Source organism: Nerophis lumbriciformis, linkage group LG29, assembly GCF_033978685.3.
Source record: "Nerophis lumbriciformis linkage group LG29, RoL_Nlum_v2.1, whole genome shotgun sequence".
Classification (NCBI taxonomy): Eukaryota; Metazoa; Chordata; class Actinopteri; order Syngnathiformes; family Syngnathidae; genus Nerophis; species Nerophis lumbriciformis.
In genome coordinates this window covers 24,546,937-24,565,269 of record NC_084576.2, presented here as the reverse complement: position 1 = coordinate 24,565,269, position 18,333 = coordinate 24,546,937, and the positions used below count along the sequence as shown (strand labels likewise).

Below are 18,333 nucleotides of genomic sequence, written 5' to 3'. Positions count from 1 at the left end.
TGATATAAAAAAATATGTTAAAAAATCTATTAAAGAATATTGTAAAAAAAAAAAATATATATATATATATATATATATATATATATATATATATATATATATATAATATAATATAAAAAATATGTTAAATGACAGCTACAAAATAAAAATTCCAAATATAATATAACATTTGTTGAAAAAAAATATATACATAGTATTATTTTATATCATATGTACAAAATATAATACTATAAAATAATAATACATATTATTATTATTTCCAAAATATATTATTGAATGTAGTAAAAAAATAAATCTACATATTACAAAATATGATCAAATAATATTTACAAAATACATTGTAGAATATTGGAAAAAAATAAAAAAATAACAGCTACACAATATAATTTAACGTATGTTCCAAATATAATATGTTATGTGTATGATATACACATAACATTATTTGATTAAATATTGACAAAATATAGCACTATAAAATATGGTAAACTAATATTTACCAAATATATTACTATAATCCATACTACGCAACATATAGCTTAAAGCTTTTTGTATAATGTATACAAAAAGTAATCTATTCAAAAATATTTGAAATGTTTTGTATTTAATATTTGAAGTTTTTCCCGACAGCATTAATATTTTTGGTTTAGTTTTACGATGGCACATTTCCAGCTGGGAATCGAACTCGTGCCCTCTGCCACGAAAGGCATCGTCGTCATCATCATCATCATCATCATCATCACCATCATTACCATCATCATCATCATCAGGAATGATGGTATTTTTTTTCCAGAATGTGATATTTTGCAAAAAATAATACAATAATGCACACAGAATATAATATATTTTTAAAAGATACCATTTTAAAATGATTAATAAAGTATTCATATTTATTTTTGATGTTTTTTAAACTTGTTAAAATGAGTTAAATGTATAATTAAAGTTTTTTTTAAATTGCTCCTGGTATTTTTGTGTCAAATAACACTGTAGTACTTTCAAAAGTACTGTGTACTTTGTGTGTACACACCACTGATTTCAGCACCAGCTGTAAATACATCACATCACAACATATCATAGCAAGCCCCCACATAGAATTCCAATATGGTTGATTGGTTGATTGATCTCTTCAAAGCCTTTTCCAGCGTCTAATGCGTGTGTTGGCTGCGATGTGTTCAAGGACAGCTCAGAACTCAGAGCGCTGTGGTGTCTCTCTGGTGTCCTTCAGGAGGCGTGTGCATCGCTCAGTCCCTGAAGATCCCCCGCGAGCCCAAAGCCGGCGAGTTCGACAAGATGGTCCTGCGTCTGTTGGAGACGCCCAACGCCCGCGCCGTCATCACCTTCGCCAACGAGGACGACATTCGGTACGCCGGCTGACAAACGGTCGCTGGCCCACGCAGTCATTGAACGCCTCAGAAGCCAACGATGAGAGGCCAAAATGCTGACGTTGAAGCAGCGCATGAAGGCAACACCTTCTAGAACTTCCATAAAGTCCAAAATGTCTTCTTGAGCAAGTCTGCAAATTCACTCAAATGTAACCTCAGAAATATATATTTAATTATTATATTTATAATATTTATATATTTATACATTTCAATATTGAATCTATAATATTCAATATTGTATTCATAATATTTATATACATCAGTATTACATCTATAATATTTATATATCTTATAGTATTCATATTTTAGTATTTAATCTATATTTATATATTTTATTACTGTATCTATAATTATATATTTTATATTTGTATTCATTGCATTCATTATTTATATATTTCATTGTATTCATATTTATGTATTTAATTAGTCTATAATATTTATACATTTCATAATTTTGTTCATATTTATATATTTTATTGCTGCATCCATAACTATTTATTTCATTATTGTATTCATAATATTTATATATTTCAATATATATATTTCAATATATATATATATATATATATATATATATCAATATTTATATATTGAATCTACAATCATACATTTCAATATTGTATTAATAATATTCATATATTTCAGTAATAAATCTATATTTATATATTTTATTGTATTCATATGTATTTATTGTAGTATTTCATCTATAATATTTATATATTTTATTATTGTATCTATAATTATATATTTTATTATTGTATTCATAATATTTATATATTTCATTATTGTATTCATATTATTTATATATTTCATACTTGTATTCATAATATTTATATATTTCATTATTGTATTCATCTTTGTATATTTCACAATTGTATTCATCTTTATATATTTCACAATTGTATTCAAAGTACTTAAATATTTCACAATTGTATTCAAAGTATTCATATATTTCATTATTGTATTCATAATATTTATATAATTCATTACTTGATCTATAATATTTATATATTTCATAGTTTAGTTCATAATATTCAAATATTTTATTACTGTATCCATAATTATATATTTCATTATTGTATTCATAATATTTATAAATGTCAGTATTAAATCTATAATATTTGTATATTTTATATTTATATATTTTAGTATTCAATATATTATATTTATATATTTTATTATTGTATCTATAATTATGTACTTTATTGTGTTCATATTCATATATTTTAGTATTTAATCTATGATATTTATGTGTTTTATTATTGTATCTATAATTATATATTTCATTATTGTACTCATAATATTTATATATTTCATAAATATATTAATCATATTTAAATTTTTCATTATTGTATTCATATTTATATACTTCATAATTGTATTCATAGCATTTATATATTTAAATGTTTGTATTCATAATATTTATCTATTTCATTACTTAATCTAATTGTTCATATTATTTATATACTGTACTACTGTATCCATAATATTTTTATATTCCATTATTGTATTCATGATATTTATATATTTCAGTATTACATTTGTAATATTTATATATTTTATTGTATTTATATTTATATATTGTATTGAATTTATAATATTTATATATTTTATCATTGAATCTATAATGATATATTTCATAATTGTATTCATCATATTTATATATTTTATTATTGTCATAATATTTATATATTTCATTATTGTATTCATATTGATATATTTCATAATTGTATTCATTATATATATTTCATTACTAAATATATATCTATATATTTCATTACTTAATGTATATTTATACATTTCATAATTTTGTTCATAATATGTATATATTGTTTTATACTGTATCCATAATATTTATATATTTTGTTATTGTCATAATATTTATATATTTCATTATTGTATTCATATTTATATATTTCATAATTGTATTCATAATACATATTTCATTACCAAATCTATTTTTATATATTTCATTACGTAATCTATATTTATATATTTCATAATTGTGTTCATAATATTTATATATTTTTTTACTGTATCCATACTATTTATATATTTCATTATTGTATTCATAATATTTATATATTTTATTATTGTATCTATAATATTTATATATTTCATTATTGTATTCATAATATTTATATATTGTATTATCATGATGTGCTGCTGTCATCTGTGTGTGACTGTGGTCTCACCTGTGTCTCCTGAGCAGGCGCATCCTGGAGGCGGTGAAGCGCAACAAGCTGACAGGTCACTTCCTGTGGGTGGGCTCTGACAGCTGGGGCTCCAAGATCTCACCTGTGTTGCAGCAGGAGCGCGCGGCGGAAGGCGCCGTCACGATCCTCCCCAAGAGGGCGTCGGTGGACGGTCACAACCTTTTTACTCCTCGCCTTTTTCCACTTGTCACCTTTTTACTTCACCTCCTCTTTTTACACCTCATCCTTTTCTTTTCTGTCTTTTTCTTTTCCACTTTCTGTGTTGTGTTACACAATGTTCTTTCACACAGTGTCGTTTCACACAATGTTGTTTAACATAATGTTGTGTTACACAATGTTGTTTTACACAATGTTGTTTTACACAATGTTGTGTTACACAATGTTGTTTTACACAATGTTGTTTTACACAATGTTGTTTTACACAATGTTGTGTTACACAATGTTGTTTTACACAATGTTGTGTTACACAAAGTTGTTTTACACAATGTTGTTTTACACAATGTTAATTCACACAACGTTGTTTTACACAATGTTGTTTTACACAATGTTGTGTTACACAATGTTGTTTTACACTGTTGTGTTACACAATGTTGTTTTACACAATGTTGTGTTACACAATGTTGTGTTACATAATGTTGTTTTACACAGTGTTGTTTTACACAATGTTGCGTTACACAATGCTGTTTTACACCATGTTGTTTTACACAATGTTGTTTTACACAATGTTGTGTTAAACAATGTTTTATACAATGTTGTTTTACACAATGTTGTGTTACACAATGTTGTTTTACAGAATGTTGTGTTACACAATGTTGTTTCACACAATGTTGTTTTACACAATGTTAATTCACACAATGTTGTTTTACACATTGTTGTTTTACACAATGTTGCGTTACACAATGTTGTGTTATACAATGTTGTGTTACACAATGTTGTGTAACACAATGTTGTTTTACACAATGATGTTTTACACAATGTTGTGTTACACAATGTTCTGTTACACAATGTTGTTTTACACAATGTTGTGTTACACAATGTTGTGTTACACGATGTTGTTTTACACAATGTTAATTCACACAATGTTGTTTTACACAATGTTGTGTTACACAATGTTGTTTTATACATTGTTGTGTTACACAATGTTGTTTTACACAATGTTGTGTTACACAATGTTGTTTTACAGAATATTGTTTTACACAATGTTGTGTTACCCAATGTTGTTTTACACAATGTTGCGTTACACAATGTTGTTTTACACAATGTTGTTTTACACAATGTTAATTCACACAATGTTGTTTTACACAATGTTGTTTTACACAATGTTGTGTTAAACAATGTTGTTTTATACAATGTTGTTTTACACAATGTTGTTTTACACAATGTTGTGTTACACAATGTTGTTTTACAGAATGTTGTGTTACACAATGTTGTTTCACACAATGTTGTTTTACACAATGTTGTTTTACACGATGTTGTGTTACACAATGTTGTTTTACACAATGTTGTTTAACACAATGTTGTTTTACACAATGTTAATTCACACAATGTTGTTTTACACAATGTTGTTTTACAGAATGTTGTGTTACACAATGTTGTTTGACACAATGTTGTTTTACACAATGTTAATTTACACAATGTTGTTTTACACAATGTTGTGTTACATAATGTTGTTTTACACAATGTTGTTTTACACAATGTTGTTTTACACAATGTTGCGTTACACAATGCTGTTTTACACAATGTTGTTTTACACAATGTTGTTTTACACAATGTTAATTCCCACAATGTTGTTTTACACGATGTTTTACACAATGTTGTGTTAAACAATGTTGTTTTATACAATGTTGTTTTACACAATGTTGTTTTACACAATGTTGTGTTACACAATGTTGTTTTACAGAATGTTGTGTTACACAATGTTGTTTCACAATGTTGTTTTACACAATGTTAATTCACACAATGTTGTTTTACACAATAATGTGTTACAGAATGTTGTTTTACACATTGTTGTTTTACACAATGTTGCGTTACACAACGTTGTTTTACACAATGTTGTGTTACACAATGTTGTGTTATACAATGTTGTTTTACACAATGTTGTGTAACACAATGTTGTTTTACACAATGATGTTTTACACAATGTTGTGTTACACAATGTTCTGTTACACAATGTTGTTTTACACAATGTTGTGTTACACAATGTTGTTTTACACAATGTTGTGTTACACGATGTTGTTTTACACAATGTTAATTCACACAATGTTGTTTTACACAATGTTGTGTTACACAATGTTGTTGTATACATTGTTGTGTTACACAATGTTGTGTTACACAATGTTGTGTTACACAATGTTGTGTTACAGAATATTGTTTTACACAATGTTGTGTTACCCAATGTTGTTTTACACAATGTTGCGTTACACAATGTTGTTTTACACAATGTTGTTTTACACAATGTTAATTCACACAATGTTGTTTTACACAATGTTGTGTTAAACAATGTTGTTTTATACAATGTTGTTTTACACAATGTTGTTTTACACAATGTTGTGTTACACAATGTTGTTTTACAGAATGTTGTGTTACACAATGTTGTTTCACACAATGTTGTTTTACACAATGTTAATTCACACAATGTTGTTTTACACAATAATGTGTTACAGAATGTTGTTTTACACATTGTTGTTTTACACAATGTTGCGTTACACAATTTTGTTTTACACAATGTTGTGTTATACAATGTTGTTTTACACAATGTTGTGTAACACAATGTTGTTTTACACAATGATGTTTTACACAATGTTGTGTTACACAATGTTCTGTTACACAATGTTGTTTTACACAATGTTGTGTTACACAATGTTGTTTTACACAATGTTGTGTTACACGATGTTGTTTTACACAATGTTAATTCACACAATGTTGTTTTACACAATGTTGTGTTACACAATGTTGTTTTATACATTGTTGTGTTACACAATGTTGTTTTACACAATGTTGCGTTACACAATGTTGTGTTACACAATGTTGTTTTACAGAATATTGTTTTACACAATGTTGTGTTACCCAATGTTGTTTTACACAATGTTGCGTTACACAATGTTGTTTTACAGAATGTTGTTTTACACAATGTTGTGTTACACAATGTTGTTTTACACAGTGTTGTGTTACACAATATTGTGTTACACAATGTTGTTTTACACAATGTTGTTTTACACAATGTTGTGTTACAGAATGTTGTTTTACACAATGTTGTGTTACACAATGTTGTTTTACACAATGTTGTGTTACACAATGTTGCGTTACACAATGTTGTTTTACACAATGTTGTGTTACACAATGTTGTTTTACACAATGTTGTGTTACACAATGTTGTTTTACACAATGTTGTGTTACAGAGTGTTGTTTTACACAATCTTAATTCACACAATGTTCTTTCACACAATGTTGTGTTACACAATGTTGTTTAACACAATTTTGTTTTACACAATGTTAATTCACACAATGTTGTTTCACACAATGTTGTGTTATCCAATGTTGTTTTACACAATGTTGTGTTACACAATGTTGTTTTACACAGTGTTGTGTTACACAATGTTGTTTTACACAATTTTGTGTTACACAATGTTGTGTCACACAATGTTGCTTTACACAATGTTGTTTTACACAATGTTGTGTTACACAATGTTGTTTCACACAATATTGTTTTACACAATGTTATTTTACACAATGTTGTGTTACACAATGTTGTGTTACACAATGTTGTTTTACACAGTGTTGTGTTACACAATGTTGTGTTACACAATGTGATATTACACAATGTTGTTGAAATGTTTTAAGCTGATGTTATTTTCTTACATGACATATTTTTAATCATTCCGGGCTTTTTTTCTCTGCAGCCTTTGATCGCTACTTCAAGAGCCGCTCGCTGGCCAACAACCGCAGGAACGTTTGGTTCGCTGAGTTCTGGGAGGAGAACTTCGCCTGCAAGTTGGGGACACACGGCAAGAAGAGCGGCGGCGTGAAGAAGTGCACAGGTGTTCTTTGTAGGCTAAATGAGCAGGAAGGAGGTTTGGCTTTTATCCAAAATTGACCAATCAAGTTCAAGTGCATGCCAAAGTGCTGGGTAATTGCTAATTAGCTTCATGCTAACATCCAAACATCGAGCAACACACTCCCGATGACAAATAAATGTCACAATGCAATATGTAACACAATGCAACATGTAACACACAACGGCGTGAAGAGAAATAGCACAATGCCATACTTCGCTATGCAATAACTGTATTACACCAAACGCCACAACGCTAAACGCTGCAACGGGAAATGCCGCAATACAAAACGCCGCAACTCCAAACGCCACAATGCAAAACGCCGCAAAGCTAAATGGCGCAACGCTAAATGCCACAATGCAAAACGCCACAATGCAAAACGCCGCAAAGCTAAACGCCGCAAAGCCAAACGCCACAATGCAAAACGCCGCAAAGCTAAATGCCGCAAAGCTAAATGCCGCAAAGCTAAATGCCGCAACGTTAAATGCCGCAATGCAAAACGCCACAATGCAAAACGCCGCAAAGCTAAACGCCGCAACGCCAAACGCCACAATGCAAAACGCCGCAAAGCTAAATGCCGCAAAGCTAAATGCCGCAAAGCTAAATGCCGCAACGCTAAATGCCGCAACGCTAAATGCCGCAATGCAAAACGCCACAATGCAAAACGCCACAATGCAAAACGCCGCAAAGCTAAACGCCGCAACGCCAAACGCCACAATGCAAAACCCCACAATGCAAAACGCCGCAAAGCTAAATGCCGCAAGGCTAAATGCCGTAACGCTAAATGCTGCAACGCAAAACGCCGCAACGCAATATGGCATAACGCTAAACTACTCCGCAACGCGAAACGGCGGAATGCAAAACGGCGCAACACCAAACGCTGCAACGCCAAACGCCACAATGCAAAACGCCGCAAAGCTAAATGCCGCAAAGCTAAATGCCGCAAAGCTAAATGCCGCAAAGCTAAATGCCGCAACGCTAAACGCCGCAACACTAAACGACGCAACGCTAAACACCCCAACGCACAACAACGCAACGTCCCAACGCATAACAACGCAACGCCCCAACGCTAAACGCCGCAACACGAAATGGCGAAATGCTGCAACACTAAACGCTGCGATGCAAACGGCGCAACGCTGCAACACGATATGGCTTAACGCTAAACTACTCTGCAACGCGAAACGCAACAATACAATACGGCGGAACGCAAAATGGCGCAACACTAAACTCTGCAACGCTAAACGCCCCAACGCATAACAACGCAACGCTAAACGCCGCAACACAAAACGGTGAAATGCTGCAACGCGATACAGTGTAACCCTAAACGCTGTGATGCAAACGGCGCTACGCTAAATGGCGCAACGCTAAATGGTGCAATGCAAAACGCGCAAAGCTAAATGCCGCAACGCTAAATGCCGCAACGCTAAATGCTGCAACGCTAAATGCCCCAACGCATAACAACACAATGCTAAACGCCCCAACACTAAACGCCGCAACACGAAACGGCGAAATGCTGCAACGCGATACAGTGTAACACTAGACGCTGCGATGCAAACAGCGCTACGCTAAATGGCGCAATGCTAATTGTAGCAATACAAAACGGCGGAACGCAAAACGGCGCAACACTAAACTCTGCAACAGCGAAAGTAACACCACAATGCAAAACGTCATTATGCTAAACGGAGCAACGCAAAACACCAAAACACCGCAAAGCGATACGCCGTAACGCGATGTGGCGTTTAGCGTTGCGGCGTTTAGCATTGTGCCGTTTTGGCACAATTGGTGTTTGGCGTTACAGCGTTTTGTGCTGCGCCGTAACGCCGCAACACAAAACAGCGAAACACTGCAACGCCAAACGTTGTAAAGCCAAACGCCACAATGCAAAATGCCGCTATGCGAAATGCAGCAACGCAAAACGCTGTTACGCAAAACGCCACAATGCGATACGCCGCAACACAAAACGGCGCAACACAAAAAGGCTAAAAATGATACGCTGCAAGGCGTGTAGCCGGTGGTGTCATGTGACGTGTGCCGCAGGTCTGGAGAAGGTTGGCCGTGAGTCGTCGTACGAGCAGGAAGGCAAAGTGCAGTTCGTGATGGACGCCGTCTTCGCCATGGCACACGCCCTGCATGACGTGCAGCGTCAGCTGTGTGCAGGTCACATGGGCGTCTGCGACCGCATGACCAACATGGACGGCAAGGAGCTGCTGGCCGCCATCCGACACGTCAACTTCAACGGTAAGGTTGCTCGTCCTTCTATCCCACATCAGTGTGTCCCCATCCTTGTTTCCCACATCAGTGTGTCCCCATCCTAGTTTCCCACGTCAGTGTGTCCCCATCCTTGTATCCCACATCAGTGTGTCTCCATCCTTGTATCCCACATCAGTGTGTCCCCATCCTTGTACACCACATCAGTGTGTCCCCATCCTTGTATCCCACATCAGTGTGTCCCCATCCTTGTATCCAACATCAGTGTGTCCCCATCCTTGTATCCCACATCAGTGTGACCCCATCCTTGTATCCCACGTCAGTGTGTCCCCATCTTTGTATCCCACATCGATGTGTCCCCATCCCTGTATCCCACATCAGTGTGTCCCCATCTTTGTATCCCACATCGGTGTGTCCTCATCTCTGTGTCTGACATCAGTGTGTCCCCATTATTGTATCCCACATCAGTGTGTCTCCATCCTTGTTTTCCACATCAATGTGTCCCTATCCTTGTAATCCCACATCAGTGTGTCCCCATCCTTGTATTCCACATCAGTGTGACCCCATCCTTGTATCCCACATCAGTGTGTCCCCATCCTTCTGTCCCACATCAGTGTGACCCCATCCTTATATCTCACATCAGTGTGTCTCCATCCCTGCATCCCACATCAGTGTGTCCCCATCCTTGTATCCCACATCAGTGTGTCCCCATCCCTGCATCCCACATCAGTGTGTCCCCATCCTTGTATCCCACATCAGTGTGTCCCCATCCCTGCATCCCACATCACTGTGTCCCCATCCTTGTATCCCACATCGGCATCTCCCCATCCTTGTATCCCACATCAGTGTGTCCCCATCATTGTATCCCACATCAGTGTGTCCCCATCCTTGCCCCATCCTTGTATCCCACATCTGTGTGTCCCATCCTTGTATCCCACATCAGTGTGTCCCCATCCTTGCCCCATCCTTGTATCCCACATCTGTGTGTCCCCATCCATGCATCCCACATCAATGTGTTCCCATCCTTGTATCCCACATCAGTGTGTCCCCATCCGTGTATCCCACATCAGTGTGTCCCCATCCCTGCATCCCACATCACTGTGTCCCCATCCTTGTTTCCCACATCGGCATCTCCCCATCCTTGTATCCCACATCAGTGTGTCCCCATCATTGTATCCCACATCAGTGTGTCCCCATCCTTGCCCCATCCTTGTATCCCACATCTGTGTGTCCCCGTCCTTATATCCCACATCAGTGTGTCCCCATCCTTGCCCCATCCTTGTATCCCACATCTGTGTGTCCCCATCCTTGCCCCATCCTTGTATCCCACATCAGTGTGTCCCCATCATTGTATCCCACATCAGTGTGTCCCCATCCTTGCCCCATCCTTGTATCCCACATCTGTGTGTCCCCATCCCACATCAGTGTGTCCCCATCCTTGTATCCCACATGGGTGTGTCCCCATCGCCGCATCCCACGCCTGACGGATGCCCATCCAAGCGTGCACGCACACATTAGTGCACGTGACGCACACATTAGCGCACGTGAGGCAGGGCGCGCTCGCTGGAGACGTGACATCCATCAAACGTCAACACAAATCAAAGCGTCTCTCGTTGTTCGCTCCAGTGAAGGCGGCGTTTACCCACAATGCTTTGGAAGAAACGTGGCCTACAGAGGAACCAGGCCGGAGGGTGGGGTGTGGGGGGGGGTTTGGATCGTCGCTAATTCAACCGTGTGCTCATTTCCAGAGCGGCGTGGGGAACATTTAGTGCTAATGTTAGCGCGCTCGCCGCTGAGGCCGTCTCATGGCACAAGGTTGTAGTGAGCAGAACGCTGACTGGGCGTCTTTGTCTTACTGCTAACAAGACACCTGCGGGGACAGGACGCCTTTCACATCACATCACTCGTGTGTGTGTGTGTGTGTGTGTGTGTGTGTGTGTGTGTGTGTGTGTGTGTGTGTGTGTGTGTGTGTGTGTGTGTGTGTGTGCAGGGGGGCACAGTACACGGTAAGGGGGGAGAGGGGAGGGGGGAGCATGTGAGACGGGACTAGAAATAGCAAAGTGCTGAACAAAGCAGGAAACAAAGCTTGTTATGCTGCAAAACATCAAAGACAGGCTGGGATGCTGAGGCTGAGCGTCGCCATGGTAACGCCAACAGGGATGCCAAAAGCTGTGACTTTGTTCATGCTTTTTACAGTATTTTACAGTATATTTATACAGGTTGTTTTTTTTTTTACATTATTTTTACAGTACATTTTACTGCTGTTTTTTTTTTTACAGTATTTTTATGTAATATTTACAGTATTTTCACAGTATATTTTTACAGTATTCTACAGTATACTTTTACAGTTGTTGTTTTTTTACATTATTTGTACTGTATATTTTACAATTGTTGTTTTTAATAGTATTTTACAGTGTTTTTAATGTCATTGTTACAGTATTTTCACAGTATATTTTTTCAGTATTTAAAAAAAAATTACAGTATATTTTTACAGTATTTTTTTTTTTTACAGTTTTACAGTATTTTTACAGTATATTTTTGCAGTATTTTAGAGTATTTTTACTTCTTTCTTTTTTTTACCAAAATTTTTACAGTATATTTTTACAGTTTTTTTTTACAGGTTTCTTTTACAGTATATTTTACAGTATTTTAAAAGTATTTTTACATACATTTTTTTGCAGTATTTTTACAATTTATAAAAAAAAATTAAAAAAAAATTTGTACACTATTTTCTTACACTATTTTTTTTTTTACAGTTTTTACAGTACTTTTTTATAGTATTTTTTTTACCGTATATTAATGTGTTTTAAAGTATTTTTACTTCTTTTTTTCATACATCATTTTTACAGTATATTTTTACAGGGTCTTTTACAGGTTTCTTTTACAGTATATTTTACAGTACTTTTAAAGTATTTTTTACATAATTTTTTACAGTATTTCTACAGTATATGTTTACAGTTTTTACAGTATTTTATAGTATTTTTACAGTGTTTTAGAGTATTTTTACTTCTTTTTTTTTTTTTTTTACATAATTTTTTACAGTATATTTGTACAGGGTTTTGACAGGGTTCTTTACAGGTTTCTTTTACAGTATATTTTACAGTATTTTTTATAGTATTTTGTACATATTTTTTACAGTATTTCTGCAGTATATTTTTTACAGTATTGTTACAATTTGTAAAACAATGTTTACATTTTTTTACAGTATATTTTTACAGTACATTTTTACAGTTTTTACAGTATTTTTAATAGTATTTTTATAGTATTTTTTACAGTATATTTTCACCGTATTTCTACATAATTTTTTACAGCATTTTCACATATTTTTTTACAGCATTTTTACATAGTTTTTACAGTATTTTTTTACAGCACATCACCATGTGTGTGTGTGTGTGTGTGTGTTTGTGTGTGTGTGTGTGTGTGTGTGTGTGTGTGTGTGGGAGGTGCGATTGTTGCTTCGCAGGAGGAATGTCATCGGTTAGTTCGCAGGTGTTTGATGTTGTCATGTGATCAGAAGTCTCCGCCTCTGATGTCCCCTGGCAGGAAGTGCGGGCACCACGGTTACCTTCAACGAGAACGGCGACGCCCCCGGCCGATACGACATCTTCCAGTACCAGATCAACAATCTGTCCAGTGCCGAGTACAAGCTCATCGGTCACTGGACCAATCAGCTGTATCTCAACGTAAGCTCCGCCTACCACTGCTTCAAAACAGGAAATGGTGTGTTGAGAATGATTAGACAGGTGTCTCACCTGCACAACGAGCGCAGCCATGCGAGTTCGTAACAGGGCTGCCAACATTTGAAGTCTTATTTTACTCTCGAAAGTGTAAAAGGAAGTGAAGCCCTGTTAAATGTTAACTTTGCTAACGCGTGAGTTGGCGTAGGTTACATAACTTCCTGTCCATTTTCTTACATGACTTCCTGTTTATTAGCTTCCTGTTATTTTACAGTTTATTTATTTAAAATTGTAACAATACATATTAGTGGACATATACGTACATGTAGATATGCACAATTATAGCTTCACTTAACTTTCTGTCTTGGCCTTAATTTAACTTCCTGTTTGTTCTCTTCACATAACTTCCTGTTTATTTACTTCATGTAACTTCCTCTTTATTTTCTTCACGTGACATCCTGTTTATTAACTTCCTGTTTATTGTCTTCACATAAAGTCCTGTCTTTTCTTCAGGTAACTTCCTGTTTATTAACTTCCTGTTTATTTATTTTCTGTATCTTCCTGTCTATTTTCTTCCCGTAACTTCCTGTTTATTTTCTTCACATGATTTCCTGTTTATTGAGTTAATGTAACTTCCTGTTTATTATCTATCTATCTATCTATCTATCTATCTATCTATCTATCTATCTATCTATCTATCTATCTATCTATCTATCTATCTATCTATCTATCTATCTATCTATCTATCTATCTATCTATCTATCTATCTATTTCCTTTCTGTATCTTCCTGTATATTTTCTTCACCTAACTTTCTGTTTATTTTCTTCACGTGACATCCTGTTTATTCACTTTCTGTTTATTTTCTTCCCGTACCTTCCCGTTTATTTTCTTCACCTAACTTCCTCTTTATTTTCTTCACGTGACTTCCTGTTTATTTACTTCCCATTAATTTCCCTTTTGTAACATCCTGTCTATTTTCTTCCCGTAACTTCCTGTTTATTTTCTTTGTTTAACTTCCTGTTTATTTCCTTTCCGAAACGTCCATTTTATTTTCTTCATCCAACTTCCTGTCTATTTTCTTCCCGTAACTTCCTGTTCATTTTCATTGCGTGACTTCCTGTTTATTTACATAATGTAACTTCCTGTCTATTACCTTCCTAATATCTTCATTTAGCTTCCTGTTTGTTTTCTTTACATAATTACCTGTTTATTTCCTTTCTGTATCTTCCTGTCTGTTTTCTTCCCGTAACTTCCTGTTTATTTTCTTCAACTAACTTCCTGTGTATTTTCTTCACGTGACTTCCTGTTTATTAACTTCCATTCATTTCCTTTCTGTAACTTCCTGTATATTTTTTCCCCATCATTTCCTGTTTGTTTTCTTCCCGTAACTTTCCGTTTATTTTCTCCACAAAACTTCCTGTTTATTTTCTTCACGTGACATCCTGTTTATTAGCTTCCTGCTTATTTTCTTCACATAACTTCCTGTCTGTTCTTCACGTAACTTCCTGTTTATTAACTTCCTGTTTATTTTCTTCAAATAACTTCCTGTCTGTTCTTCACATAACTTCCTGTTTATTAGCTTGCTGTTTATTTTCTTCACATAACTTCCTGCTGTTTTTCACATAACTTCCTGTTTATTAACTTCCTGTTTATTTTCTTCACATAACTTCCTGTCTGTTCTTCACGTAACTTCCTGTTTATTAACTTCCTGTTTATTTTCTTCACGTAACTTCCTGTTTATTTCCTTTCTGTATCTTCCTGTCTGTTTCCTTCCCGTAACTTCCTGTTTATTTTCTTCACGTGACATCCTGTTTATTAGCTTCCTGTTTATTTTATTCACATAACTTCCTGTCTGTTCTTCACGTAACTTCCTGTTTATTACCTTAACTTCCTGTTTATTTTCTTCACATAATTTCCTGTCTGTTCTTCACGCAACTTCCTGTTTATTAACTTCCTGTTTATTTTCTTCACGCAACTTCCTGTCTGTTCTTCACGCAACTTCCTGTTTATTAACTTCCTTTTTATTTCCTTCCTGTAACTTCCCAATTATTTTCTTCACCTAACTTTTTGTGTATTTTCCTCACGTAACTTCCTGTTTATTAACTTCGGTAACTTCCTGTTCATATTTTCCCCCATCCTTTCCTGTTTGTTTTCTCCCTGTAACTTCCTGTTTATTTCCTTTCTGAAACTTCCTGTTTATTGATTTAATGTAACTTCCTGTCTAATATCCTCATGTAGCTTCCTGTTTATTTTCGTCACATGATTTCCTGTTTATTTCCTTCTTGTAACTTCCTGTTTATTAACTTCTCATCTATTTTCTTGAGGTAACTTCCTGTTTGTTGCCCCTACGTGACTTCCTGTCCATTTCCCCTAGATGGAGGCGCTGCAGTGGCACCAGGGCGCCGCCGCCCCGCCGGCCTCGGTGTGCAGCCTCCCGTGCCGGGCGGGCGAGAGGAAGAAGGTGGTGAAGGGCGTGGCGTGCTGCTGGCACTGCGAGCGCTGCGAGGGCTACCACTTCCTGTCGGGCGAGTTCGCCTGCCAGCTGTGTCCGTACGAGATGAGACCGGACGAGAACCGCACGGGCTGCCATCCCATCCCCATCATCAAGCTGGAGTGGCACTCGCCCTGGGCGCTGATTCCGGTCTTCATCTCGGTCCTGGGCATCCTGGCCACCGCCTTCGTGGTGGTCACCTTCCTGCGCCACAACGACACGCCCATCGTGCGAGCGTCGGGCCGTGAAATGAGCTACGTGCTGCTGACGGGCATCTTCCTGTGTTACGTCATCACCTTCCCCATGATCGCCGCGCCCGACGTGGCGGTCTGCTCCTTCCGCCGCGTCTTCCTGGGCTTGGGCATGTGCTTCAGCTACGCGGCGCTGCTCACCAAGACCAACCGCATCCACCGCATCTTCCAGCAGGGCAAGACGGCGGTGACGGCGCCGCGCTTCATCTCGCCCGCCTCGCAGCTGGCCATCACCTTCTCGCTCATCTCCGTGCAGCTGCTGGGCGTGGTGGCGTGGTTCGCCGCCGACCCGCCGCACACCTTCGTGGACTACGGCGAGCAGCGCGGCCAAGACCCCCGGAGGGCTCGCGGCGTCCTCAAGTGCGACATTTCCGACCTGTCGCTCATCTGCTCGCTGGGCTACAGCATCCTGCTGATGGTCACGTGCACCGTGTACGCCATCAAGACGCGCGCCGTGCCCGAGACCTTCAACGAGGCCAAACCCATCGGCTTCACCATGTACACCACCTGCATCATCTGGCTCGCCTTCATCCCCATCTTCTTCGGGACCTCGCAGTCGGCCGAGCGGGTGAGTCGCCTTCACGTCCGCGTCGACATGGACATCGAGTACGTCGCTACGCTAATTTAGCTCGACACTGACATCGAGTTAGTCGCTGTGCCAATTCACATCAACATGGACATCGAGTGTGTTGCTATGTTTTTGTTTTGTTGCATCAATGCTAACATGTTTTGTTGTTGTTTGATTGCATAAATGTTAACATGTTTTATTGTTGTTTTTTTGCATTAATGCTAATATGTTTTGTCATTTTGTTGCATGAAAGCCAGCACGTTTTCTTGTTTTGTTGCCTCAATGCTAACATATTTTCTTTTTTGTTACAAGTTTTCTTTTTGTTTTGTTGCATCAATGCTAGCATGTTTTGTTGTTGTTTGATTGTATAAATGTTAACATGCCTTGTTGTTTGTTTTTTGCATTAATAATAACATGTTTTGTCATTGTGTTGCATGAATGCTAGCATGTTTTCTTGTTGTTTTGTTGCCTCAATGCTAACATGTTTTCTTGTTGTTTGATTGCATAAATGTTAACATGTTTTATTGTTGGTTTGTTGCATTAATGCTAATATGTTTTGTCATTTTGTTGCATGAAAGCCAGCACGTTTTCTTGTTTTGTTGCCTCAATGCTAACATATTTTCTTTTTTGTTACAAGTTTTCTTTTTGTTTTGTTGCATCAATGCTAGCATGTTTTGTTGTTGTTTGATTGCATCAATGTTAACATGCCTTGTTGTTTGTTTTTTTCATTAATAATAACATGTTTTGTCATTGTGTTGCATGACTGCTAACATGTTTTCTTGTTTTTTTGTTGCCTCAATGCTAGCATATTTTATTTGTTGTTACATGTTTTCTTTTTGTTTTGTTGCATCAATGCTAACATGTTTTGTTGTTGTTTGATTGCATGAATGTTAACATGTTTTGTTGTTGTTTTTTTGCATTAATGCTAACATGTTTTGTCATTTTGTTGCATCAATGCTAACATGTTTTATTTTTTTGTTACATGTTTTCTTTTTGTTTTGTTGCATCAATGCTAACGTGTTTTGTAGTTTTTGTTCCATGAACGCTAACATGCTTTCTTCTTCTTTTTTTTTTGCATGGATGTTAACATGTTCTGTTGGTTTTGTTACATCAATACTAACATGTTGTTTTGTTGCATCGATGCTAACATGTTTTGTTGCATCAATGCTAACATATTTTCTTCTTTTTTTTTTTTTTTTTTGCATCAATGCTAACATGTTCATTGTTGTTTTGTTGCATCAATGCGAACATTTTTTTCTTGGTGCTTTGTTGCATGAATGTTAACATGTTTTTTTTGTTTAGTTTTATGAATACTATCATGTTTCTTGTTGTATAGTTTTATAAATGCTCATGTGTTTTCTTGTTTTTTGTATGAATGCTGACACGTTTTTGTTGTTGTTTAGTTTTATGAACGCTAACACATTGTTGTTGTTTTGTTGCATAAATGCTAACAACACGTGTTGTTGTTTGGTTTTACGCGATGCTAAAAT

General features: G+C 36.2%; 1 protein-coding gene across 3 annotated transcripts in view; it reads left to right on the top strand.

Moving 5' to 3' along the window:
• Window positions 1-18,333, top strand: part of LOC133572040 (metabotropic glutamate receptor 8-like) — a 73,204-nt gene that overhangs the window by 41,967 nt on the left and 12,904 nt on the right. For 2 of the 3 annotated variants that reach the window (XM_061924667.2, XM_061924668.2), the window contains 6 exons: window positions 1,223-1,358; window positions 3,592-3,746; window positions 7,495-7,632; window positions 9,685-9,885; window positions 13,399-13,538; window positions 15,908-16,843. In XM_061924667.2, coding sequence (XP_061780651.1) covers window positions 1,223-1,358; window positions 3,592-3,746; window positions 7,495-7,632; window positions 9,685-9,885; window positions 13,399-13,538; window positions 15,908-16,843 — 1,706 coding nt within the window. Of the gene's footprint in view, window positions 1-1,222; window positions 1,359-3,591; window positions 3,747-7,494; window positions 7,633-9,684; window positions 9,886-13,318; window positions 13,539-15,907; window positions 16,844-18,333 lie in introns of those variants that run through there. The other variant, XM_061924669.2, reaches the window with a different exon arrangement.